The sequence below is a fragment of the Myodes glareolus genome, chromosome 5 (assembly GCF_982192425.1).
Source record: "Myodes glareolus chromosome 5, mMyoGla1.1, whole genome shotgun sequence".
Taxonomy (NCBI): Eukaryota; Metazoa; Chordata; class Mammalia; order Rodentia; family Cricetidae; genus Myodes; species Myodes glareolus.
The window spans coordinates 83,195,218-83,221,644 of record NC_142030.1 but is presented as its reverse complement, the minus strand read 5'-3'; the positions used below and the strand labels follow the sequence as shown (position 1 = coordinate 83,221,644).

Here is a 26,427-nt window from a genome sequence, read left to right as displayed (position 1 = left end):
TGAAGTACTGTAAGTAACTAACTCTAACAGCCATTGGAGATCAAAATGAACTTAAAAATTGTATTTAGTTTCTTATTTAAAGACTTCAAAAGTTTTATTTATTTTCTATTTTGATATTCTAATATAATTATGACTTCTTTTCTTTTCCTTCCCTTGTTCAAATTAGCCCATATACCCCTCTTGCTTTATTTCTTTTTAAATTCAAGGCCTCTTCTTCCTGTAACTGTTATTGCATTCATATATCTGCATGCATATATACGTGTGTTCCTAAATATAATCAGTTTAGTTCCTACGAAGTCATTGTATGTATATTTTCTGGGCTGACGATTTGGCTCTGTACAGCCAGTTGGTATGCTCTTCCCCAGTGAAGACCAACTTTTCAGATCCCTCTTTTTCTCAGTTGTTCTTTCTTTAGGGATGAGGTCTTAAAAGATTTATTTTTGTAATAGAAATAGTGTTTTAATGAACATTGTACAAGCTTTTAAAATAATTCTTTGTTGATATGTGGAGATACATGGAGAACAACTGGAGGCCAGGGACTGCAGAGAGAGGCAGAATTATTTGCCTTTAGGATAAATTCCCACATAGGTTGTTCAATATGAAGTATTTCCCTTGATACATGCACATATGAGTCAAATAAAATGGACGGTCTGTATGATGTATATATGTATGTATATGTGTATAAATATATGCATAGATATGCATATATAACAATAATAATTTTTTAAAATGATGAATATTGGAAAGGGAATTGGGGAATTTAGGAAATTAATGGACAGAAATGATGTAGATTCAAACATCAAGCATAAAATTCTCAAAAAATATAAAACTATAAAAATAGTCAACTGGCCAGTGATAAATGAGAAGTTTTCATTGTTTATCTATACTTACATGTATGCATTAATGCATACACATGCACACACAAACTGTCTCTCACACACATATAGTCCACATTTTCTCTTTATTATAAAGTTTTTATAGTAATTACATATTTATATAATATATATTACTATTATATTGAGATAAGGTTTTTAAGACATTTTATTTACTGAGTTAGAATTTAAAAGTTGTTTTTCTTTTTTGAGCATGTAAAGTAAAATATATTTACTGAGTATTGTCATATGAAATTGTGTGCATTTCCTCATAATTCCTTAAAAGTGATTTTTTGTTTAAATTTCATTATTTTCCTCTCTGAGGTAGACTGCCCTACTTAAAGACTTGCATTTAAATTTGCTCCAGTCAGTTACTTTTATAATTGACGTTTGTAATTATATTTCTTTTAACTGTGGTGAAGACTAATTTTGTCCAGGAATTTTAATAAAAATGCATGTAATATGTAACATTAAAAAGTAAAATTAAAGCTCAGAATGATCTTTCAGAAATTCACTAACGACTACTTGCCAATTTGATGACATCTAAGATGATTCAATTTCTAGTAAATTAATTTTCTATTTTTACCTTTTATGTGTCCCTAAATTACTTTCTTCTAATGAGAATATCAAGCAAATAATTCTTCATCTTAATCTCAGCTGTCTCAAGAACATTCTAATTCCCTGTTAATCAATCCATAAGCAGGGTTGCATATCACATTCCTGATTGTTAGAAATATGCAAATGTATGAGCTGACTCTATGGGCATCACCTAAGAAAGCAGCAGGGATTTGTAAGAATATCTTTCTTATGATTTGTTCATTCTATTTTTATGGAAATTAGTTGATTTTAAGCTCATGATTACTCTTATATAACAGAAGGCATTCCATTCATTTATTTTCTCCTTCTTTTCTACATTTGTCTTGTTATGATTTCCATGGTATAAAAACATGCAATGCTGCAAGTCTGGTAGTCTGTCATTGGTACCTCTGAGAGGACTATATCCATAAAATTATTTCATAACCAAATTGGAGAAGCATTAATAGTAGAGGCAGCTGCTTAGGTATAGTAGATATAAATACCACCAAACAGAAACCACATTACAGCTACCATAATAACCCCAAATATTGCTAATTTATCAGTTGCCTAGAGTGCCTGTGCAAGCCTTATGTCAGACACCACAACTATGCAAACCTTCAAAGTCCAATTCACCATTTTCTCAAGACCAGACACTGAGCACCTGTTTGCCCTCCAGGTCAGAAGTCAAATGCCACCAGCCCTGCAATATAACCCATCTCTACTCACTTTTGCTGAGCACTCACAGCTAATGCCAGAGGCTCTATATTTTCATAGATGAACTGAATTTTGTCAGGTACCACACTAATGAATCAACATTGAGTGGTCACATGGTTGTACTTCCAGTATCTTCTAGCTGACTCTAACCCAGACAATGAGAGGTAAAAGCAAATAGAGATCTAAATTCCATTCAACATGAAGAGTAGATATGTGTCTGTGCAAAAATTCACATCAAAAGACAACCAGTGACCTACCGCCACATGTACAGGTCACAGCAGAAATAAACAAGCAGTATAAAAAAACCAAGACAATATGTACCCCCACATAGGGAAAAATCCTGCTAATCTCATTGTAATCATCTCTGGTGCAAACACCAAAATGACCAATGGAAGTTTCTGTAAAATAGAAACTCAAAGAAAACCCCAGCTAATATTAGAAATTTGAAGTAACTTCTTGTATTCTTCCTACAATAGATGGAAACAGAAAATTATTGTAGAAAATAGAATACAGAGAATACATGATCTCATAGAGATTAAATAGCCTACTATTAAATTATGAATGCATCACAGACAAAATTAAGACAAAAATTTTAAAAATTTGTAAAATGAAATGAAAATGAAAATACAATAAAACAAAACTTCTAGAACATAATGAATATAGTTGTATGGAGGAAGTTTATAGCTTTAAGTGCTTCCATCAAGAAAGCAGAGGGAACACAAATTAATTAGTTGGTGTTGGGTGCTCCTTTGCAGTTAGAAAAATAAAATTACACCAAACCCCAAAGAAGAAGATGGAAACAATTCAAAGAATGCCGGAAATGAATGAAATGGAAAGTTTAAACAGTGCAAAGAACCACTCCACACTCTCACTCCTCCCAGAATCCCGATCTCATATCTCTCTCCCAACATAACATTATTTTATAGCTTCTTTGTTGTTTCTTTACCTCACTAAGTCCAATTAGTCCTGCCCATGGATGTGTGGTCATGCGATTGAAAATGGAAAGCCTACCATTGGCCACACTGCTAAAGAAGTGGTTTCTTTCTTTGGCAGCCATTTGTTGCCTTGCTCCTCAGCTAGGATAAGGTTTTGGGAGGTATTCTCCACTTCATGTTGTAATGTTTAAGAGGCTTGATCTTGTGTAACCCTTATGCAGATAACCACAGGTATTATAAATTCATGTATGCAAAAGCAATGACTTCCATAGCACTCCTCGCCATCCTGAGGCTTTTACTCTCCTTTTGCCCACCTCTACAGAAATATTTCTGGAGTCTAGTGGGTGAGGCTTGATCTAGAAGTCCCATTGATGACTGAACACTCATATTTGCTTATTCTTATCACACTGAACAATAATGAATCTCTAAATTACCCATTTCCCACTATGATGTTTCTGATTAAGATTGGAGCAGTGTAAATGTATGAATAAAACATATTTAGAAGTCAGATTAACAGCATGACCATTTATAAAAACCTATTAATAGATGCAGAATAGACCTATAAATAAGTCTGTTACTTCCCTAGCCATGGGTTTTGAGTTTGCTTACAGTAATAGGCATGCATTCCCTCCAATTGAAGTTACAAATCCAATCAAGAGAGCAATTAATTACCATTATAAAGATTCTTTCTGTTATTAAACCTGTAGGAACATTTCGCTTACTAGGTCAGTTTTGCAACTTGCAGATTTAAATCCAATGCTGCATAAGACCAAGAGGTATTTTCCATCAGCAGTCTGCTTAGCACCTTCTAGCACTGTGCAGTGAGTGAAAAAGAAGAGTGATCTGGTTAACTCAAGGTCAATTTCTTTGCGTCCTGAAAACAAGGTGGATGATTTCCTTAGCAAAAGAGACTAGTTATCTAATTATGACGGACATCCAAGCACAATGCCAGTGCCTGTACTATCTTGATTGACTCTGGGGCCTCTTTGACCAATAGCACATAGGGAATTAATACGTTCATGTCTATGAAACTTTCATTTAATTACTCATGCCTTCTGGAAACAGCTTTGTTTACTAATTTGGTGTTAAGAAATAAAATTGGATGAATGTAGAGAAGACTTAGGGGCTAAAAGCACTGACTGCTCTTCCAGAAGACCCAGGTTCAATTTGTAGCACCCACATAGAAGTTGACAACTGTCTGTAACTCCAGTTCCAGGGAATCCAACCACCTCACACAGACATAAACTCAGGTAGAGGCAGAGGCAGGTGGATCTCTGTGAGTTCAATGACAGCCAAAGCACAGAAACCTTATCTCAAAAAAAAAGAAAGAAAAGAAAAAGAAATTTGTAATTGGCTTATGAAATAGTGTCAGTCCATTAGGCTTCTTTATATATTCTTTTTTTTAAAAATATTCATTTATTTATTATGTATACAATATTCTGTCTGTGTATATGTCTGCAGGCCAGAAGAGGGCACCAGACCTCATTACAGATGGTTGTGAGCCACCATGTGGTTGCTGGGAATTGAACTCAGGACCTTTGGAAGAGCAGGCAATGCTCTTAACCACTGAGCCATCTCTCCAGCCCTTCTTTATATATTCTTAAATTTTATTAACTCACCCTTAACCTTAATTCCCAGTTTCTTGATTGCTAAGAATATTAATCACTTTAAAAAAGTTGGTCAATTGTAGTTTTCTGTAATATTTTGCATCTTATCTATCTATAAAACTACTCCTGAAAGTTTCTGTAAAATTGTGTGTGATGGAAATGTCAGGTATAAAGTCTCTGAAACATGTTTGTTTGAATGACACCATTAATACAGAAGAGGGAAAGCACCAACCCTATACAAATAATTCCAAGAAACTAAGGAATGAGTAGAGCAGGAGAAATAGTCTTCTCTGGGGAAGAGCACTCCAATTGGTTATCCAATACCAAAAGATCAGGTCTGAAATTATATACAAACAAGTTGCATAAAACAGACTGAACAGGTTGTATTTAAGAGTACACACATACCCAATACAGAATGACAAAGAAAATGAGTCAATGGATTTGAAAGAGAGAGACAGGATGTGGGAGTTTTGAGGGTTGGAGGGAGTATGGGAAATGGAAAATGGTATAATTATATTATAGTCTCAAAAACTAAAAAAAAAATATTTTTATTTAATTTTTATTTAAATAATATTATTTATTTATTTTTTCTTTTTTTTATTAAATTATAAAAGTTTCCATTTCAGCCCCTCCTCCCAACACCCTCCCACTCCCCCCACTCCCTCTCCTCCTCCCTCTCCATCCCCTAGAGCAGTCAGGGTTTCCTGCCCTGTGGGAAGTTCAAGTTCCTCCCCCCTCGCTCCAGGTCCAGGAAAGGTGAGAGTCCAAACAGACTGGAGCACCAAAATCCAGTATATGCAGAGGAAGCAAGTCCCAGTGTCATTGTCAATGGCTTTTCAAAAAGGCTCCGGGCCAGCCACATTCAGAGAATCTGGTTGGATCACGTCCTCGTTCAGTTCCAGTCCAACAGGCCTTGGTGAACTCTCATTATATCAGTTCCCTTGTATCAGTGAGTGCTCGCATCCCTCGCAGTCCTGATTACTTTTTTAATTTTCTTCATCTTTCTGTTCCTCATTTGGACCGTGGAGTGCTCAGTTCGGTGTTCCAATATGGGTCTCCATCTGTATCGCCATCCAACGTCGGATGAAGATTTCCTCTGCCCTTGCCTTCTTTGCTCACGTTCTCTTTCCTTCTGCCTCTTATTTGGACCTAGGGAGCTAGGTCCAGTGTTCCTACGTGGTTCTCCGCCTCCATCTCCATCCATTGCCAGATGAGGGTTCTATGGTGACATGCAAAATATTCATCAGTATGGTTGTGGGCCAAGGCTGGTTCAGGCACCCTCTCCTCTGTCCAGAGAACCATCTGGGGATCTCTCCTTGGACCGGGGATCCCCTTTATAATCAAGTCTCTTGTAAACCCTAAAATGATTCCCTTAGTTGAGGTATATACTTGCCTGATCCCATATCCATCCTTCCTCCCTCCCCCCCATCCCAGTCCCCCGATCTTTCCCCAATCTTCCCCTACTCCCTTCTCTCTAACCCTCTCCCTTTCCAACAACCCTCCCACCCCCCCATGCACCCGAGGTTACCTGGGACTCTTGTCTATTTCCTACCTCCTGGCGGATAGCTAAATAATCTTCATCAGGTTCATCTTCTTATTTAGCTTCTCTAGGATCACGAATAATAGGCTCAAAGACCTTTAATTATGGTTAGAATCCACTTATGAGTGAATACATACCATGTTCCTCTTTTTGGGTCTGGCTTACCTCACTCAGTAAAGCGTTTTCTATTTCCATCCATTTGCATGCAAAATTCAAGATGTCATTGTTTTTTACCGCTGAGTAAAACTCTAATGTGTATATGTTCCACACCTTTTTTAACCATTCTTCTATTGAGGGGCACCTAGGCTGTTTCCAGTTTCTGGCTATTACAAATAGTGCTGCTATGAACATAGTAGAACAAATGCTTTTGTAGTATGTTAAGGAATCTCTAGGGTATATTCCCAAGAGTGGAATTGCTGGGTCCTGAGGGAGGTTGACTCCCAGTTTCCTGAGAAACTGCCACACTGATTTCCACAGTGGCTGCACGAGTTTGCATTCCCACCAACAATGGATGAGTGTTCCCCTCATTCCACATCCTCTCCAGCATAGGCTATCATTGGTGTTTTTGAGTTTGGCTATTCTGACAGGTGTAAGATGATATCTCAAAGTTGTTTTGATTTGCATTTCCCTGATTGCTAAGGAGGTTGAGCATGACCTTAAGTGCTTTTTAGCCCTTCGAAGTTCATCTGTAGTGAATTCTCTGTTCAGTTCAGTACCCCCATTTTTTAATTGGGTTAATTAGAGTTTTAGTGTCTAGTTTCTTGAGTTCTTTGTATATTTTGGAGATCAGACCTTTATCTGTTGCAGGGTTTGTGAAGATCTTTTCCCAGTCAGAAGGTAGCCTTTTTGTCTTACTGACAGTGTCCTTTGCTTTACAGAAGCTTCTCAGTTTCAGTAGGTCCCATTTATTTATTGTTTCTCTTATTGTCTGCGCTCCTGGGGTTCTGCTTAGGAAGTGGTCTCCTGTGCCTATATCTTGTAGACTACTTCCCACTTTCTCTTCTATCAGGTTCAAAGTGGTCGGATTAATGTTGATGTCTTTTATCCATTTGGACCTGAGTTTTGTGCATGGTGATAGATATGGATCTATTTTCATTCTTCTACAGGTTGACATCCAGTTATGCCAGCACCATTTATTAAAGATGCTATCTTTCTTCCATTGTATAGCTTTAGCTCCCTTGTCAAAAATCAGGTGTTCATAAGTTTGTGGGTTAATACCCGGGTCTTCTATTCGATTCCATAGGTCGACTTCTCTGTTGTTATGCCAATACCAAGCTGTTTTCAATACTGTTGCTCTGTAATACAGTTTGAAGTCAGGGATGGTAATGCATCCAGAGGTTCCTTTATTGTATAAGATTGTTTTGGCTATCCTGGGTTTTTTGTTTTTCCATATAAAATTGATTATTGTTCTCTCAAGGTCTGTGAAGAAGTTTGATGGGATTTTGATGGGAATTGCATTGAATCTATAGATTGCTTTTGGTAGAATTGCCATTTTTACTATGTTGATTCTCCCTATCCAAGAGCAGGGAAGGTCTTTCCATTTTCTGGTATCCTCCTCAATGTCTTTCTTCAAAGACTTAAAGTTTTTGTCAAATAGGTCTTTCACTTCCTTGGTTAGAGTTACCCCCAAGATATTTTATGCTATTTGTGGCTATCATGAAAGGTGATGTTTCTCTGATTTCCCTCTCTGCTTCTTTATCCTTTGTATATAGGAGGGCAACCGATTATTTGGAGTTGATCTTGTATCCTGCCACATTACTAAAGGTGTTTATCAACTGTAGGAGTTCTTTGGAAGAGTTTATGGGGTCGCTGATGTACACTATCATATCGTCTGCAAATAACGAAAGTTTAACTTCATCTTTTCCAATTCGAATCCCCTTGATCCCCTTATGTTGTCTTATTGCTATTGCTAGAACTTCAAGCACTATATTGAAGAGGAATGGTGAGAGTGGACAGCCTTGTCGTGTTCCTGATTTTAGTGGAAAGGCTTTGAGTTTCTCTCCGTTCAATTTGATGTTAGCTGACGGTTTGCTGTATATTGCTTTTATTATATTTAGGTATGATCCTTGTATCCCAAGTCTCTCCAACACCTTAATCATAAATGGGTGTTGAATTTTGTCAAATGCTTTTTCCGCATCCAATGAAATGATCATATGGTTTTTTTCTTTCAGTTTATTTATATGATGGATTACATTGATAGATTTGCGTATGTTGAACCAGCCCTGCATCTCTGGGATGAGGCCCACTTGATGATAATGGATAATTTTTCTAATGTATTCTTGGATTCGGTTTGCCAGTATTTTATTGAGTATTTTTGCGTCAATGTTCATGAGTGATATTGGTCTGTAATTCTCTTTCCTGGTTGTGTCTTTGTGTGGTTTTGGTATCAGGGTTACTGTAGCTTCATAAAAAGAGTTTGGCAGTGATTCTTCTGTTTCTATATTGTGAAATACATTAAGGAGTATAGGTATTAGCTCTTCCTGGAAGTTCCGGTAGAATTCTGCATTGAAACCATCTGGTCCTGGGCTTTTTTTGGTAGGGAGATTTTTAATAACAGCTTCTAATTCTTCACGACTGACAGGTCTATTTAGATTGTTCACCTGTTCTTGGTTCAACTTTGGTATATGGCACTTATCTAAAAAAATGTCCATTTCTTTTACATTTTCCAACTTTGTGGCATATAAATTTTCGTAGTAAGATCTACTGATTCTCTGAATTTCCTCTGTGTCTGTGGTTATGTCCCCCTTTTCATTTCTGATCTTATTAATTTGCATGTTCTCTCTCTGCCGTTTGATTAATTGGGATAGGGGTTTGTCGATCTTGTTGATTTTCTCCAAGAACCAGCTTTTTGATTCATTGATTCTTTGGATTGTTTTCTGTGTTTCTATTTTGTTGATTTCAGCCCTCAGTTTGATTATTTCCAGTCTTCTACTCCTCCTGGGTGAATCAGCTTCTTTTTTTTCTAGAGCTTTCAAGTGTGCTGTTAAGTCTCCAATGTGTGCTTTCTCCATTTTCTTTAATTGGGCACTTAGTGCTATGAACTTTCCTCTTAGCACTGCTTTCATGGTGTCCCATAGGTTTGAGTATGTTGTGTCTTTATTTTCATTAAATTCAAGGAAGACTTTAATTTCTTTCTTTATTTCTTCCTTGACCCAGGGGTGATTCAGTAGTTGACTGTTCAACTTCCATGAATTTGTTGGCTTCCTGGGGGTAGCACTGTTCTTGAATTCTAACTTTAATCCATGGTGGTCTGACAAGACACAAGTGGTTACTAATATTTTTTTGTATCTGTGGAAGTTTGCTTTGTTACCCAGTATGTGGTCAATTTTCGAGAAGGTTCCATGAGCTGCAGAGAAGAAGGTATATTCTTTCCTATTTGGGTGGAATGTTCTATAGATGTCTGTTAAGTCCATTTGATTCAATACCTCCAGTAATTCTCTTAATTCTCTGTTAGGTTTCTGTCTGATTGACCTATCCATTGGAGAGAGAGGAGTGTTGAAGTCTCCTACTATTAGTGTGTGTGGTTTGATGACTGCCTTGAGTTCTAGAAGTGTTTCTTTTACATAAGTAGGAGGCTTTATATTAGGGGTGTAGATATTCAGGATTGAGACTTCCTCCTGATGAATTGTTCCTGTTATGAGTATAAAATGTCCATCTCCATCTCTTCTGATTGATTTTAGTTTGAAGTCAATTTTGTTGGAGATTAGAATGGCCACGCCTGCTTGTTTCTTAGGTCCGTTTGCTTGAAAAACCTTTTCCCATCCCTTTACTCTGAGTAAATGTCTGTCTTTGTGGTTGAGGTGTGTTTCTTGTAAACAGCAGAATGTTGGATCCTGTTTTCGTATCCAGTCTCTTAGTCTGTGCCTTTTTATAGGTGAATTGAGTCCATTAATATTAAGTGATATTAATGACCAGTGGTTGTTGACTCCGGTTATTATTATTTTTTGTTTGTTTGATTAATAGAGTTTGTATGTGTCCCTTCTTTGAGTCAAGCTCTTGAAGGGTCGCTAGATGTCTGAGTTATTGTAAGCAGTGCTGGCAATGTTGGACTCTTTTGGTTGCAATTTTCCTTCTATTACTTTCTGTAAGGCTGGGTTTGTGGCTGCAAATTGTTTAAATTTGTTCTTATCCTGGAATATTTTGTTTTCTCCATCGATAGTGAATGATAGCTTGGCTGGGTATATTAGTCTGGGCTTGCATCCATGGACTCTTAGTTTCTGCAGTACCTCTATCCAGGACCTTCTGGCTTTCATGGTTTCCATAGAGAAGTCCGGTGTGAGTCTGATAGGTTTACCTTTATAAGTTACTTGCCCTTTTTCCCTTGCAGCTCTTAATATTCTTTCTTTAATCTGTATGTTTTGTGTTTTGATTATTATATGGCGAGGGGATGTTTTTTTTTGATCAAGCCTATTCGGTGTTCTGTATGCTTCTTGAACCTTCATAGGGATATCATTCTTTAGATTGGGAAAGTTTTCTTCTATAATTTTGTTGAATATATTTTCTGGTCCTTTGATCTGCAGTTCTTCTCCTTCTTCAATCCCTATTATTCTTAGATTTGGTTTTTTTATTGTGTCCCAGATTTCTTGAATGTTTTGTGATGAGAATTTATTGGATTTGCTGTTTTCTTTGATCAGAGCATTTATTTTCTCTATGGTATCTTCAGACTCTGAGATTCGTTCTTCCATCTCTTGTATCCTATTGGTTATGCTTGATTCTGTAGTCTCTGTTCGTTTACCTAGATTTTCCATATCCAGCTGGCCCTCGTTTTGTGTTTTCTTCATTGCCTCCATTTCAGTTTTCAGTTCTTGAACTGTTTCTATTACCTGTTTGATTGTTTTTTCTTGGTTTCCCAATATATCATTCATGGATTTACTCATTTCTTCGATGTTTTTTTTAATATTTTTCATCCATTTCTTTACTCATTTCTTCAATCTTTTTGTTATACTTCTCATCCAGTTCTTTAAGGGAGTTATTCATATTCTGTTTAAGGGACTCTATTGCTTTCATAATGGCATTTTTTCCTGCTTCTTCTGAATTAAGAGGTTCAAGTCCTTCTATTGTAGGGTCATTGGGTTCTGGTGTTTTCATGTTGTTTTTTAGATTGTTGGAGGAGTTCTTGCCTTGGCGTCTGCCCATCTCTTCCTTCAAATGCTCTCTACTGGATCTTCTAGTACCAGGTCAGGTTCCCTTGTTGGGCAGGGAATTCACTGACAGAAGGCCTACCTTTCCTCAGGCAGTCTATTGACACACAGGCACTCCCTACTACCGGGTTGTACTCACAACCCAGGTCCAGCGAGCAAGGGAGTTGCTCTGGGGAGATTTTGTGGCCCCAGAGGGAAGGGGGGAAGAGAGGAAGGTGTACCTGGATAAAGGCTGGGAAGGGATTCAGGAGAACTCCGCAGGGAGCAGTCGCCTCTGCCTGGTGACCAGATTGTCGAGGGGGGCAGGGAAAGGCTGAATTCCTCCTAGAGGAAGCCCTCTGGCCAGGGGAAAACTCACCCCTCCTCCAATGGAAGTCTGCTAGAAGTTCACTCTTTCTTGCTGGCCAGGAATGCGATTGAGCTGAGACAGGGCTTGCCTGTCCTCAGACAGGCTCTCAAAGCACCTGAGCTGCCCCTGCCAGACCGAGCCCACAGTCCAGGCCCAGTGTGCAAGGGAGCAGCTCTGGGGAGATCTTGTGTCTCCAGAGGGGAGGGGGGGAAGAGCAATAATATTATTTATTATTTGTATTTTTGTTTTATCACCTCCTTCTTCAAATTGTTAGGGAACTAGCATTTTACTTTGCAGTTCTTCATAAGTTTTTGCTAATAACCCCTTGTCTGACGTACACAGCAAAGATTTTCTCTTAGCTGTGAGTAGAGTTGCCCGTCTCTTCATTCCTTTGGCTGTGCCAAGGGTGTAATGCAGTCTGTTCACTGATTTCCTAACCCACTGAAGCCCTGTTTGGAAGCTATTTTCCATACTTCAATCCTGAAGTGTATCCCCTATGCTTTCCTCCAGAAGTTTCAACATTTCATGTTTTAAATTAAAGTCTTTGGTTTCTTTTTAATTGAGCTTTATATAGGATGAAAGACGTGAACCTAAATTTATTGATCCGACGGTGCATATCTAGTTTTGTCAGCACCATTTGTTGAATCACCTGCCTTCTTCCACTGTGTGTGAAACAATTTCAGGATCACTAATTTTAAGCATAAGACATTTTTTAGTTTTCTAAGGCCAGAGTGTAGCTGTCTGGACACAGTATATTCTTAATATATACTGTGATTCTTAGTCATTTCTGATGAATCTTGATTCTCTGATTTCATACAACCAAATATAATGCGAATCAATTTTTAGTAAGTATTATATTCTGGTTTTGGCACAACCATATGTATTCATGTCTGCCATGATTAATGATAATTATGTCAGGCTCTTAATAATACATCAAGCCTACTATATTTATCCTTATAGAATTGAGAAATAAAATATAACCACAGAAAATGACTATTTGGTATCAAAACAGTAGTGCATGGCCGATAAAACATTGATGAATGTCTCTTTGAAGCGAGTTAAAATAGAGTTTAAAACTTGCTTATTAATTCTCAAGTGCAAAATCACAAAGAGAAGAAGGAAACAACAGGCCTTTACACAAAGCGAGACAGGCAAGCTGTGGTCAAGCTGAGCTCTATTGCAAGGCAGACTTGAAAGAACGGCTTTGAACTCAACAACTACTTTTAACCTAAATCAAAATGATGGCATTCCACTCCACGAGGGCTAGTCATTGAGGAGTATAGAAAAAAAAAACTGGAAATTCTGGTTCTGATTGTGGCCACATGTATGCCTTGATTTAAAACTTGTGAAATCACTGAGTGTATTATCGACATGTTTGATATCAGTCTTAGAGCCAGTTGCACAATTAACATGTTCAGTTTGATTTGTTAAAATAGGCTAATTGAGAATATCAAAATATTGATAAAATAATTGCATCTACTCTTAGGAAAACTCATAATTATCTTGACTCATTTGTGTCAAACAATTGAGATCACCACTGCCACTTGACTTTTATTCAAAAGCAACTGAAGAGCACTCTGTTAATGACAGAATGTGGCTGGATATCTACACTGAGCAAGAGGTGTTTTGGTAGAGTTGTCTTCTTTGTACTGCAGTACAGGACCACTCTTGTTTATTGTAGATACTGAGTTGCTCACATCCAAATGAAATGGAGATTTTTCTAGTATAGCTACTGCCTTTCAGAGTGTTATGACTTAGGGTCCAGAGAATACCATCAATTGGAGTTCCTTTGAAAAGAACTTGTTACAATTCATATTAAAAGAATACTTTTTATCAAGAAGAATGCATGAATGATACTTACTTTTCATAGAGATATATGATCTTGATAAACTCATGTCAATATAATGTAATTTATGCTTGATTGGTAACTATTTTTGGAGTAAATGTCATTTTTATATTTGTATTTCAAACTCCAGTCTACTGAATTAGCCTTACATATGAATCCCAGGTTAAGCAAATAAATATGTTGGATTCCCAGTGCATTTGACTTTTAGATAATTTTTCAGTGCTTCAGAAATTTAGGGTTTTACATAACATCTTTAAGCTATATTTGTTATAAATTGTTTGTTTGTAGATGTTAGCTGTGGTTTATAGATCCTTGGGTACTCTTTGCTTTTCTTGACAACTCTGATCCTAAAGGGGGAGGATACAGTTGTATTTCTTGATCTATTCCAACAATTAACAACCACATATATTACTTTATTTGAATATCAATTTAATCAGTTTGGAATTGAAATATTTTTACTGCTAAACTTTTGGTATGCTCATCTATTCTGTAATTTGTCTGTCTTGTAGAATTCTAACTTTGATTTATAGGCTTTAAAGAAGGTTTGCATATCAATTGAACTAAAGCAGAATATATTATGACATTAAAAGAACATTATTTCTACTGAAATGAATATAATGAATAACATTATTTTGTTAGAATAACATTTCAGTATTGCAAATTGTTTATTAGGTTTAGCTATGCTGGCCTAACATGAACTTTAATGAAATATATATATATATAAAGAGAAACTTTCTTTGGTAAGAAATAATTTTAAACTTTTCTTCAAACTTAATAATACAGTTTTGTTTTCAAGAATTATATTTATTTAAAAGTGTAGTAACTAAATGAATACTAATACTTTAGACTGTTCTGATTTTAAGTATATCGACATACTTTATCCTTGGAAAAAAGGGTAATCATTGAAGTATGTATCCAAGTGGTTTTATTGTTGTGTCTTTTAATGCACTTAGAATGTTAAACATCAAGATCTACAAAGTTTTTCACATTTTAAAAATGATTACATTTGTCCTCTTTTATGTTGGTGAGCTTCCTATTGCTGACACTTGAAGTTGTGTACTTTTTCAAAAATGATGTTTATTTAAGTCATTGGAAATCAATGTTCTAATACAGGGTCAATTTCGGTGTTTTGTGGTGTCCTCTTGTCTATATCACATCAGAATGGGTGAAGAGATAAAAAAGAACCTTACAGAGTAAGATATAGAGCCCACTTGTGTGGTGCAGGGGTTGAAGACTTACTTGTTTAAAATAACTTGTTCATTGAAGAACTGACTCAGGACAAAGCCCAGTGTTCTGAGGACATTGACTTCAGTGATCTCACAATACCCACACTTCCCATTATGATCAATAAGAAAAGAAAATATTTACCATTGTAATATCCTTAAAATGTAAGGTTAAATTTTTTTCCAATGGATTCTTTGTATTCTTTAAAAAAATCAGGCCATGAAGGCCTGCATATTAAAGATATATATATATCTTTATATATATGTATATATATATCACAGTTTTTAATACCTTTAAAATATATATGATATATGACTAGATTATTTTTCAGGAGATTTTTATATCAATGTTCTATGATGTTGGATAGAATAATGATATTTACATCTAATTATTTTTAATTATTATAAAGGGAAATGAATCAAGTAAATATCTCAAACTATTTGTTTAGTAGAAAAATTTTAATTGTAATGACTTTCAGGAGAGAATGTAACTATGGTTACACTGAACAGAATTAGATACTTCATTTTTATCATCTACTGGAACAAAAAGTAGGTACTTTGCCAACATTTCAGATGACAGAAAAGTGAAAACTAAACTTCCATCCATTAAAAACACAACAAAAAGCAACTGTTGTAAATTCTCATTGATAACTCCATGATTTAAACACAAATATAATGATTTCTGGGATTTTGTGTGAATCCTAACAGACATTGTATTTATTTATCTTGCAGATGAAATGAATGATCATCAAAGCACACTATCCTACATCCTGATTAATCCTTCTCCAGATACCAGGCTTGAGCTCAATGATGTTGTGTAAGTTGACCTCATATTAGGGATTAGGGATATATAAATTACAAATCTACCTTCTATTTTAACTTACTATTATAGTCCCTTATTATTGCATGCATAATAATATAATTGCATGCATTGCAAGTTTATGATGAGCATGCTTGGCAAAAGATATTTTTGATGAGCATAGGGATCCCTGTGTTTCTCTGTGTAGTACTATAAAGTATAGAATTGTTGAAAAGAAAGGTTGTTAATTGATAAAATAGTAGCATTCTCTATTCTCTAGGCAAATATACATTTGTAAAACAAGAAAATCTATACTGTGTTGCAGAACAGCTCAAAGAAAAAGGGAAACATCTAATAGTATATAGCTCTAAAGATATTACGATTTCCACAAGGAAAATTAAAATACAGTGCCAGCCATACAGGAGCAAAGGGGTGGAAAGAGGAACCACTATCACTAAAATGGTTGTCAAGCACCCTAATTCTGAAACCCTTTACTAATAAAACTTCAAAACACATAAAAGTGAAGATATTTCTGATCAGATAAGAGAAATATTATTACAGGATTTTTGATCACACTGTTAACCCTGAGGTTGCATTTGTATTAAGTAAGTAAATTCAACCTTGGGTCAAGAGGTGGAGCCAGCATCTTGTTGACAGAAATTAGACATAGCAAGTCAGAGGGAGTCTGGAAGATGGATAGAGAGATGCACAGAAAGTAGTACAAAGGACTTTGAGCATGGTGGTCTCTTTGGCACCTTGATGTTGCAGAACGACACTCTCTTTCTTGAGGCTTGTGAAGAAGGAAGGTCAGCTAGTTGCTCCCCAGATTGCTCAGAGCTAGCAGGTTTTCACCTCAGCCTCAACCCCTTAGTCCTATTGATAAATAGAACTAAAGAGATTTGCTTGAAAACTGCATTTGGTGGCAGCAGCAGAAGGCAGGACAAACAGGATATAAATTTCCCACACTGGCTACCAGAGAAGTGGAACAATAATGGCAGGACCACAATTACTGATTGAAACAGCTATAGATTCAGGTACTGCCACTCTGCTGACAGAAAAACAACAAAATATGGTGGGGTTTGTTTTTGCTTCGCTTTTATACTTGTGTTGTCTTCTAAAATTCAGTCTATCTTGGAGAAGTTTCTTTATGTTGAGAAGTAGTTGAGAAGCAAATGGTGGAGTAAATATCCTATAAATGTCAGTTAGTGTGATTTAATACATGGTATAATTAACCATAAAGTTCTTATTGATTTCTTTGATTAATTATCTTTGTATACATAGTAGTAGTTTGTTGAATCACATGTGTTTTTATTTATAGTTCCTTAAAAAGAATTTCCATACTGTTTTAATTATTGGTACTCTAACTAAAATTTGTACCAATGGTGAATGAATATTTCCTTTTCTATATCTCTAACAATATTTTATCTCTGATCTTTTGTATAATAGTCAGTCCAAAAGATATGAGACAATAATCAGTCTGTTTTGTTTAGTATTCATCTAATGATTGAATGTTGTTAAAAAATTTTATTATTACCAGGAATTTGTATGAGAATTGTTTCAGGTAATTTGTTGACTTTTAATAACATTAATACCTTTGTGATTTTGCTATTGTTAAATTGGTTGAACTCTCTCTATATTCTAGATATTATATTATTTGTTGAATGAGTACTTCAAAATCCATCTCCCATTTTGTAGTTTATACTTTGCTAATTATTCTTTGACTGGCAAAGCTTTGTGCCTTGTTATTATCTCATTTGCAAATTTTCTTTTTCTTCCTGTATTCTTTGGGCTCTTTTATCTTGTAAAAGTTAATTTTTATTATTCTGTATGTCTTTATAATATAAAAGAAGATACATTTAAATAATTTACTGGAATAACATAAGCATACAATTCATACATTTAAGATATATAAGCTAATGTCTTTAAATATTTCCCATGGCAATGGAGAAGTTATCACAATTCAATTTTGGATCTTATTATTGTGCATTAAGGAATAATGCACATAGATGAGTTAAGCTATCCATCTCTATCATCTTATCCCCTTACTTTTACTTCTGTACTTATTCATTAGTCTACATTCTACCTTTAGTTGCTTTTTTTACTAGCACATTTTCAAGTAAATCATATCACAAAGTATTTACCATTTTGCTATTCTATTTCTTCCTTGAAAAAATATAATAAAGGATAAATTGTATTACAGTAACATTATACACACATATTATATATGTATGTACACATGCATTATATATACATATATATGTTTAATACTTCAAATGAAATATTTAACTTTCGAGGCTATAACTAGAACATTTATTTACAAAGCATACAATAAACCAGGAATGCTTGAAAGGAGTTTCCTACTCTTTGAACACTCTGATTTTTATTAAATTTAAGCAAAACATCAAGTTAAGTGCCACAAAAATATGTTCCTCACACTATTGCAGTGACTGTATTTGTGGCCCTGACAGAAGGCCTAGTAGAACTCAAGCTATGGCACATTCTAATACCTTCCATGGTATATAGCAAAGGATCGCCAAAGGAATGTGCTCTGTCAAACTCTGACTTGCAGTGATAATATTATAGAAATAATATAATATTATAGAAAGCAGTGTTTGTCACAACATCAGTGGATTTAGTGGATAGTGAATTGTACTTGTACTTTTTGTGCTTTCTTTCTAAAATTTTGCTTCTAGAAGTTTATTCCAAATGAAAGAGCAACATTAACTTTATTCTAAAACAATAAATTACTAGATGAAAAGTCGTTAAATGGCTTGAGGTTTGCTATTAGTTTTCTTCATTGATCTACAATGCTATTAAAATTTTAAGCAATTAGAAGCGGTGTGCATACACAGTGAAATTCTGTTAATAGATCCAAGAATACTCATTTAAACTTTCATTTGAAGAAACTGGACTGAGGTGCTTTCAGGTTTCACTCATCATACTTACTATGTTGTATCATATGAATATTTTTCCACCTGCATTTTAAAAAGATACAACTATGTTAGGTACTTGTGTTTAAATTAGTTTCCTGATTTTTTTTTTTACTTTTTGTAAAGATATTATAGTAACATGGATTTCTCCTTTCATTTTCACCTGAAACATGACTAGTCTAGAAAGCCATGGTTTAATAACCTTCATTATCTCTGTGTTGATTTTATTTCTGACATTAACTACCACTACTCTTTGTTCTAACCAGATATTTAGTTAAAATACTTTTTAAAAGTATACCAGGAACAGTCCTTCCTTTGTGTCTGTCCCTCCCTATTTAAGTTAGTTTGTCATCATCTTCCTTCTTTTGAAATGGGAGGTGGGGAGGAGGGGGAAATTTTTAATAAATAAAAAAAAAACAAAAAAAAACAAAAAAAATCAAGTCTATTTTTTTTAAAAAAAGATTAAACCCAAATCCTTTAATAAAGTATTATGTGGTTGTCTTGTTTTTATGGGCTGTTTTGAATCCATTTTCTTCTTTACATCTGCTCCATATGTTACATTATAGTCTTCTGCAGAACAGAGGTCATTTAGACAGACAGACAGACAGACAGACAGACAGACAGACACACACACACACACACACACACATGGTATACTGAACTGGTAGCATCTACTAATCAAATATGATATCACAGCATGAAGAACCCTTTCTCTCAGGCAAATCCAAATATTATTGAAACATCTGAGTTTTTCAAATGAACATTTTCTTATATACTCCTAGAACTTATTAATAATGATTTTTAAAGAATAACATGGTGGTTCTTGTACTTAAGTATAGAAGTTCCAGAAAGAGACAAAAATATCACCATATTTTTGAAGTTAGCCTTGCCTACATAGCAAGTTCCAGGCCAATTAGGACTAGAAAATTAGACGAAATGACACCAATAGACAAACATAAATAAGTAAAGACATATAAATTAGCCTATATATTTCAGTATTATTATGTTAATAATACCAGACAAACAATTTTCTAAATAATGAAAATGTTATCTAGCAATAATATTTTCCATAATGATAATGAACTTCATAAATTGGAAATTCTTTCCACCCATCTACAACAATTTCTTTCTTTTTCTTTTTCTCTTTTTCTTTTCTTTTCTTTTCTTTCTTTTTTTTTTTTTTTGGTTTTTCAAGACAGGGTTTGACTGTAGTTTTAGAGCAGTCCTGAAACTAGCTCTTATAGATCAGGCTGGCCTCAAACTCACAGATATTTGTCTGCCTCTACCTCCCGAGTACTGGAATTAAAGAGGTGCGCCACCACCACCCGGCTTTACAATAATTTCTTAATTGCATGAATGATATAAATAAGTGGAATAGTAACTAAGTACTGATCTAATGATGGTTATGATGTAGATCTTAATAGAATGTAGCCAGTATTCATGGTACAAGGTAGAAAGGATAAGTAAATTATGGAGCTTAAACCAATTTAAGCATCATAATTGAAAAGAGCAATACTTCATTCATTAGTACCTGCCATATAATCATATCAGGCTAATTACAGTGAGCCTTTCTGTTGGTTATTTATAAAGTAACATCTTAGATAACTTACAGATAGAACGTATAATTAGTGAATATTTCTAGTGACACCCTGAATTAAGGTTACCTTGATTTACTAATATAGCTTCCTGCTTTGTTTTCCTTTGGTAGATACTTGATCCGACCAGATCCACTGTCTTACCTTCCAAACAGTGAACCCAGTAGGAAAAACAGCATCTGCAATGTTGCTGTTCAAGATTCCCGGGAGGAAACTCAACTCTGATGAAAAGAAAATAAGGGACCTTATTTTTCCCTACATGGATCTTGCTTGAAATCATGGAAATATTGTAGACGGCCCTACAAAACTGACTGGAATGTATTCAATTTGGAACTTAATACGGTATTTATTGACATTTCCCTGCTTAGTCTAAATTTCATCAGTGGGGGATTCTGAAAATGCCTATAAAATACAGAAGTTAAAATCTGATATTTAACTGTTCAAGAACTATCAGAATTGTATGCATCCTGTTTTAAAACATTACTAAGACTATTAAAACAAAGAAATCCACCTATATTCAGTGCATCACAATGGCACTGAAGTTTGCTTTTCTCCTTATAATTAAATAGGTCTTTATATTGTTTAACTTTGCTGTTTCTAAAATTGAGCCCAATAAGAATGTATGCTTATCTCTATCCAGAGATTAATCACTAACTTCTGTGGGTGACTGCAGTCTAAGAATCATAGTTTTCTTCAGAATAGATATTTAGAGTCATTTATGTCTGTCTGTCCATAGATTATTGTGTTCATTTTAGAAGCTATCATATCCATAGCATGTTTAAATATTCAGAAGAAACTAAAACACAAAGAACTATTAATCATCTGGGCTTTTTGGTAGCTTCATATATAATGCATATTTTATGCTGACAAGCATTTACTTAAGAAAAGAATTATTTTTTCTTCTAAAAAATACCTTACATAGAGAAAACAATACATATCTTTTCAGTTAATATGAGTATGAGAACTGGAATATCTTCCATAAATATCAGATGGGCAGTGATGTCTTCTATTACTGTAGGCTTTAATATTTTTCATTAAGCTATATAGAAGATTTCACTAAAAAAATGGGTTCAAGTTTAAAGGAAGAGTATTTATACATTTTATCGACCACAGGAACACTTTAAAACCTTTAGCATTCTCCAAATATCTTTGATATTAAAGACTTACACTTAAAATCTGATTTAATATAAAAATAATCAAACATATTATAATTCAACATTGTAAGGAAATTAACATTAATATAGATATTTCTTCTATTTTAATTTTAATATGAATTATTAAGCATTTGACAGATAATTTTAAAATAATACTTTGTCTTTATTCCCTATTATTTCTCGTCACAAATACAACAAAACTTATGAGAGAATAAATGTATACACACTTTGCCAAATCAAATAGAGTAATAAAGAATTCCCATGACAGATATACTGGTACATTTTAAGAAAAAAAATTATGATTTTTATTGATTTTTTTTTCATGAGCATGACACTTGCAACCTAAAATAGTCCATATATGAAATGGATGTTTTTCCTTCCTAATCATAATGAAACAGATCACAGAAAGGGAAAATAAACTCTTTTAGGATAATGAAACCTAACATCCTCCAAATAATTATACAAAAAATGCAAACATAAAATGTGAAATCAAATTTTCTAGTCATTTTACCATTTGACAGGAGAATATAGAATGTATGTTTTATTACCAGTACTTTACATTACCCATAATTTAGAATAAGAAAAGCATGAAGGGTTCCCTCAAAATAGAGAGATGTTTTAGTCTTCAAAGAGGATTGGTTTGAGTAAGTGACTTCAAATTGAGAGCATGCCTTCAAAAGTCATGATTGTATGCAAATGTGTGTGTATGTTATCTATGTGAAATACAATTGAAAAACTCTACATGATATTTAAAATTGGATGCAGGATTGAATTATTGTGTGCAATAGATAAAACAGACTGAATAGACTGACTTATTTCACATTTGGATATCAGTAGTTAAGTAAGATATTTCTTTTGATTGACTTTTTTTTTATTCCATTACAGTTCTTTTAGGAATAAATGTCAGATTTTAAATGTCTTCTCTTTCCCAATGAGCCTTGAAGTTTAGTATTTTTACATTATGACAATTGCTAAGACTGGAATTTTAAGCTAGGATATGACTATATTTCCTATAAAAATTTTGTTTCATAAACTTTAAAATAATTATTTTTGATTAGTATTAGCCCAAATTTAATATTTGACTGAATTAATATTGCTTGATATAAAATAATAGTTTATAGTCTTTCCAATTATTTAAAGAATAAATTATGCTTATTAAAGACTTTCAACAAACTGTTGCCTTTTTAAAATGATTACACTTGCAAATGAAAATAAAACATGAAGTAACTGTGCTCTTAGCCCTTTGAGAATTGGTTTGGTTTATTGTCTATGTGCCATTTTTGCTACTAGTTTTATTGAATTGCTTTAAAATAGATAACAATAAAATTATTTCTGATGATGATGAAAATCTCTTTTTTATGGTTGATCTCTGTTTTGATAACTTATGTTTGAAACTGTTAAAGTATTTTCTCATTTTTAAATAACAAACCCAAAATAAATGTGAAAGTTACTCAGTGTAAAAGAGATAAAAAATACTGCTGAATTATTTTTTAACACTATAGTCTGGATAATTATTGTGTGGGGAAAGATGGGTTGACAAAGAAAAATATGCACAACAGGAAGAAAATGATAAAGAGGGTGTGGGGAGTAAATAAACTTATTTGAATACCAAAAGAATGATATATTTTATATTTAACAAAACAAAGTGTCAAGTCCTGATATGCTCATTTGTAAAATCCAGAAAAATTACTACCTAAGTGAAAATTAATATGATTTTAAACGTTGAGTGGTCCTTTCTTTCAGGCAAACACTACACATTTTTCATCCTGTTTCTGTTGCTATGGCTCCTGGAAGAATCACGGAGATTATTTAATGAGAACACAGACTTAGCGATGAGAGTAGAAAGAGCAAGTAGAGAACAGAACCACAGGAACAGTAGGGCTGTATATTCTGAGATTCCATGCTGTCTTCCATATTTTCTTATAATGATGTGGAGAAACCCAGTGGGTCTAAACAGTCCCTGGAATACGTGTTCTGTCCACTGTAAGGACTGGGTACTGGAGCAGTGTGATATCTGGGAATCAAAACCACTCTAGATTTTAGAGTGTGGTCTATACTTAGGGCAAGGACTGTTGTAATATACAGTGGTTATTACATAGTGACCCAAAGACACTCTCAGCATAAAGAAGTGGATCTTGGGAGAAGTGCTGCTGGGGAAGCATGCTTCAGAACACTTTTACCTAGAATCTTGAAGCAGAGTTCTAGAGAATTCATTTACTACAGCAATGTTTGTGTGAGATCCCACAGTGCTGCCTTCAAATGTACCTAGCATGTGTCTGAAGACTTTCCCCCAGAACCCTTTTTCTTGACTCTAATGCTGTGTATACTGTTTATATACTACTTCATAATCGTCAAGTTCTCTTTGCTAATCAGTCTAATTCTGCATTCCCTTAAAAATTAATTCTTCACCACCAACAATTTCTGCTTGCCCTGAATAGAGATTTCTTGGCCACCATAGTGAAAGAATGATAAAAGACAAAATACTCCTTTAGAAAAAAAACATTAATTTATGATACTTATACCCTGGTTCAAAACTTGAACTCCTGGACTTGACAAAACACAAACAGAAGCAATTGAATTAGCATTATTCTACTTCATCAAATTCCAGTCTGTATATTAACTATAGGGAGATGTTCACTCAAGCCCAGCAGGAAGAAACAGTACAACATACATGGTCACCCAAGAAAAAACAGTATTTGCAAATATAAGAGCAGAATGAGAGGAAATACAAACTGAAACCACAAGTGATCCATGAAACTAATCAAAGGAGAGCGGATCAAACTGGACATGGAATGGAGCAGGGTCACAGTTCTGCACTTCTGCTTACAGGTATGTGTATGCCAAGAAAAGCAACTCACAGAATTTATCAGAAAAAACTTCAAAAGCAAGATTATCATATCAGAAACTAGTAATAAATTAGGTCGAAATTGCATTTTTAAAAACACTAATGGAGTCAAACAAAACAGTACATTATTTGGAGCCTTGGCATTCTCTTGGCTGGCAGAAACATTGTGTTTGAAGTTTGGGATTCCTGCTAAAGTATTTGTTACTGTTGTAACTGTTGTGAACATCAGGACAGATTTTCTTTGAATATTGTCAAAGGTAGAGCAGAAATTTATCAAACAGTACATGGACTAAAAACAAGTATTTTATGCATATTGTATTTATTTTGCATGTCTTTGTTATGTTGAAAAACTGAAACCTAATTTATTTAATTATATTATTTAATAATTTGTTATCATCCTACAGAAGCTGTAACAGTATCCCTATGCTTGAGTAACTTTGTAAACAAAATAGAATTTTGCTGCTTTTTTCTTTGCATTTAAAAGCAATTACATAATCTACACATTTGTTGGATTTAACATTCCTTATCACTATTACAGTTAAATTTTACATAAAATAAAATACTGTAATAAAATTGTGAATTTTGAAAGTCGCTTTGTTTATAAATTGAGGTTACTTTCATAATGAATAATAAATCTTAAATTGGAAAAGTTTGATAATATTTATATGAAATATTATTGGTCTGATATTGTCTGCTGGTTCAGTTAGAAGTCCCTCTTCTCTGCAAAGTAAAGAATTAGATGTCAGGAAAGAGTCTTGGAGTATCTCAGCCATCACTATTTGATACCTGGAAAATCAGGAAGCTGTACTTCATTACATTAAAAGAAGAATTTAAGAACACTCACTAACAAAAACTCAAAGGCTACAAAGATACTAAAAGAGGCTTGAGGGAAATTAATTATAGTTCAGAAAGCAACCACATGGCTAGTAAGCTGTGCTCTTGCAGATGCTTGGAAGGAAGAGAGTGGGGAAGACAGTAAACCTAAGCTATGCTGCTGGAGATGAGGCAATGTGAAAGTCAGCTCACAGTGCAAGAAAGCCAAAGTTATAATTACAGAGTTTAAAGACACCTAAGCTGTGGTCAGTTTCAAAAAAAAGATAGAGAGGGAGAGAGAGGAATATATATATATATATATAATCACTGTTTATTATATTAATTATATATTATTGCATTATTATCAATTATTAATTATTAAAATACATAGCTTATATTATAATATAAATAATCAAAACTTTAGAGTAATATGTAATTAGTAATTGCTTTAATAAGATTTCGACAGTTACATAAATTGTAAGGAAAACAATAGCTACATGACAAAACACAATGATTTCAAATGTTCCTCTGCTGAATATAACTGTTGATAAAGTTTTAATTAATTGACTTTTAAGTTTCTGGCAAGGAACTTAAATGTAAAGTGACTGAAACACAGATTGCAAAACATGTTTTTAGGGATAATAAAGTGTATGCTCTTGTCTTCTTGCTGCTAATTAAAGGGGAAAGCACTTTACTTTGAAGCATGCTGTATCTTCTAAGTTGAGTGAAAAATTCTGATTTGATTCTTGAGACAAATCAAGAATTTTCCTTTCACTAGGCAACACGTTGTAATCCAGTTTGCAGTCACCTCAGAGACATTGGCACAAATTAAAAATAACTAAGTTAATCAGAATTTTTTTCTTTTTGGTTGTTTCAGAATCTAAAATTTTCAACCCATATTTTGACAGCAAGCAATTTACCTATTAAGTTATACAGTTAGCAATACACTTGTGATATTTATAGGTGTTAAAGTTCCTCAACTTTACATGTTCAATGAAAATGTTAATTAGTATCACACTGTAGTTCAAGATCGTTTCTATGGCAGTTTATAGCTGAGGAAGCCTCAATCATCTAATGAAATAATTTCTTTAATTAAATGTTATTTTAGTAGAAGGTAGAAGTGGCACAAGACTTTAATCTCAGGACTTGAATTGTGAGAGACAGGCAAATCTCCGTGTTCAACATCAGCCTAGTTATTTTGGGACTAAGACCTGTTCTATAATTTTTTTGTGTCAATTTTGGTAAGATATTTAATATACATATATATGTACTATATGTAACCAACTAGTAGTAAGACTGCTAACAACCCACAGAAGCAATGGTTTGGCATTTTAAATTAGTATTTGTAAGATGTATAAAATTATTAGAAAGCCCTTATTAAAAATATGTCCTACCACATAATTTGAACATTCAGATAAATTTTCAATATTAACCTACTTATGATCTTCTGACACCCTTCAATTTCTCTAACACCTTGTTTGTTTACTT

At 34.1% G+C, this 26,427-nt stretch overlaps 1 protein-coding gene across 1 annotated transcript in view; it reads left to right on the top strand.

Annotated features, from left to right (window-relative positions):
• Window positions 1-22,629, top strand: part of Kcnt2 (potassium sodium-activated channel subfamily T member 2) — a 411,713-nt gene extending 389,084 nt beyond the window's left edge. The window contains exons 27-28 of the mRNA XM_048430982.3: window positions 15,536-15,620; window positions 20,241-22,629. Coding sequence (XP_048286939.1) covers window positions 15,536-15,620; window positions 20,241-20,352 — 197 coding nt within the window. The 3' untranslated portion in view covers window positions 20,353-22,629. The remainder of the gene's footprint in view (window positions 1-15,535; window positions 15,621-20,240) is intronic.
• The last annotated feature ends 3,798 nt before the right edge of the window (window positions 22,630-26,427 follow it).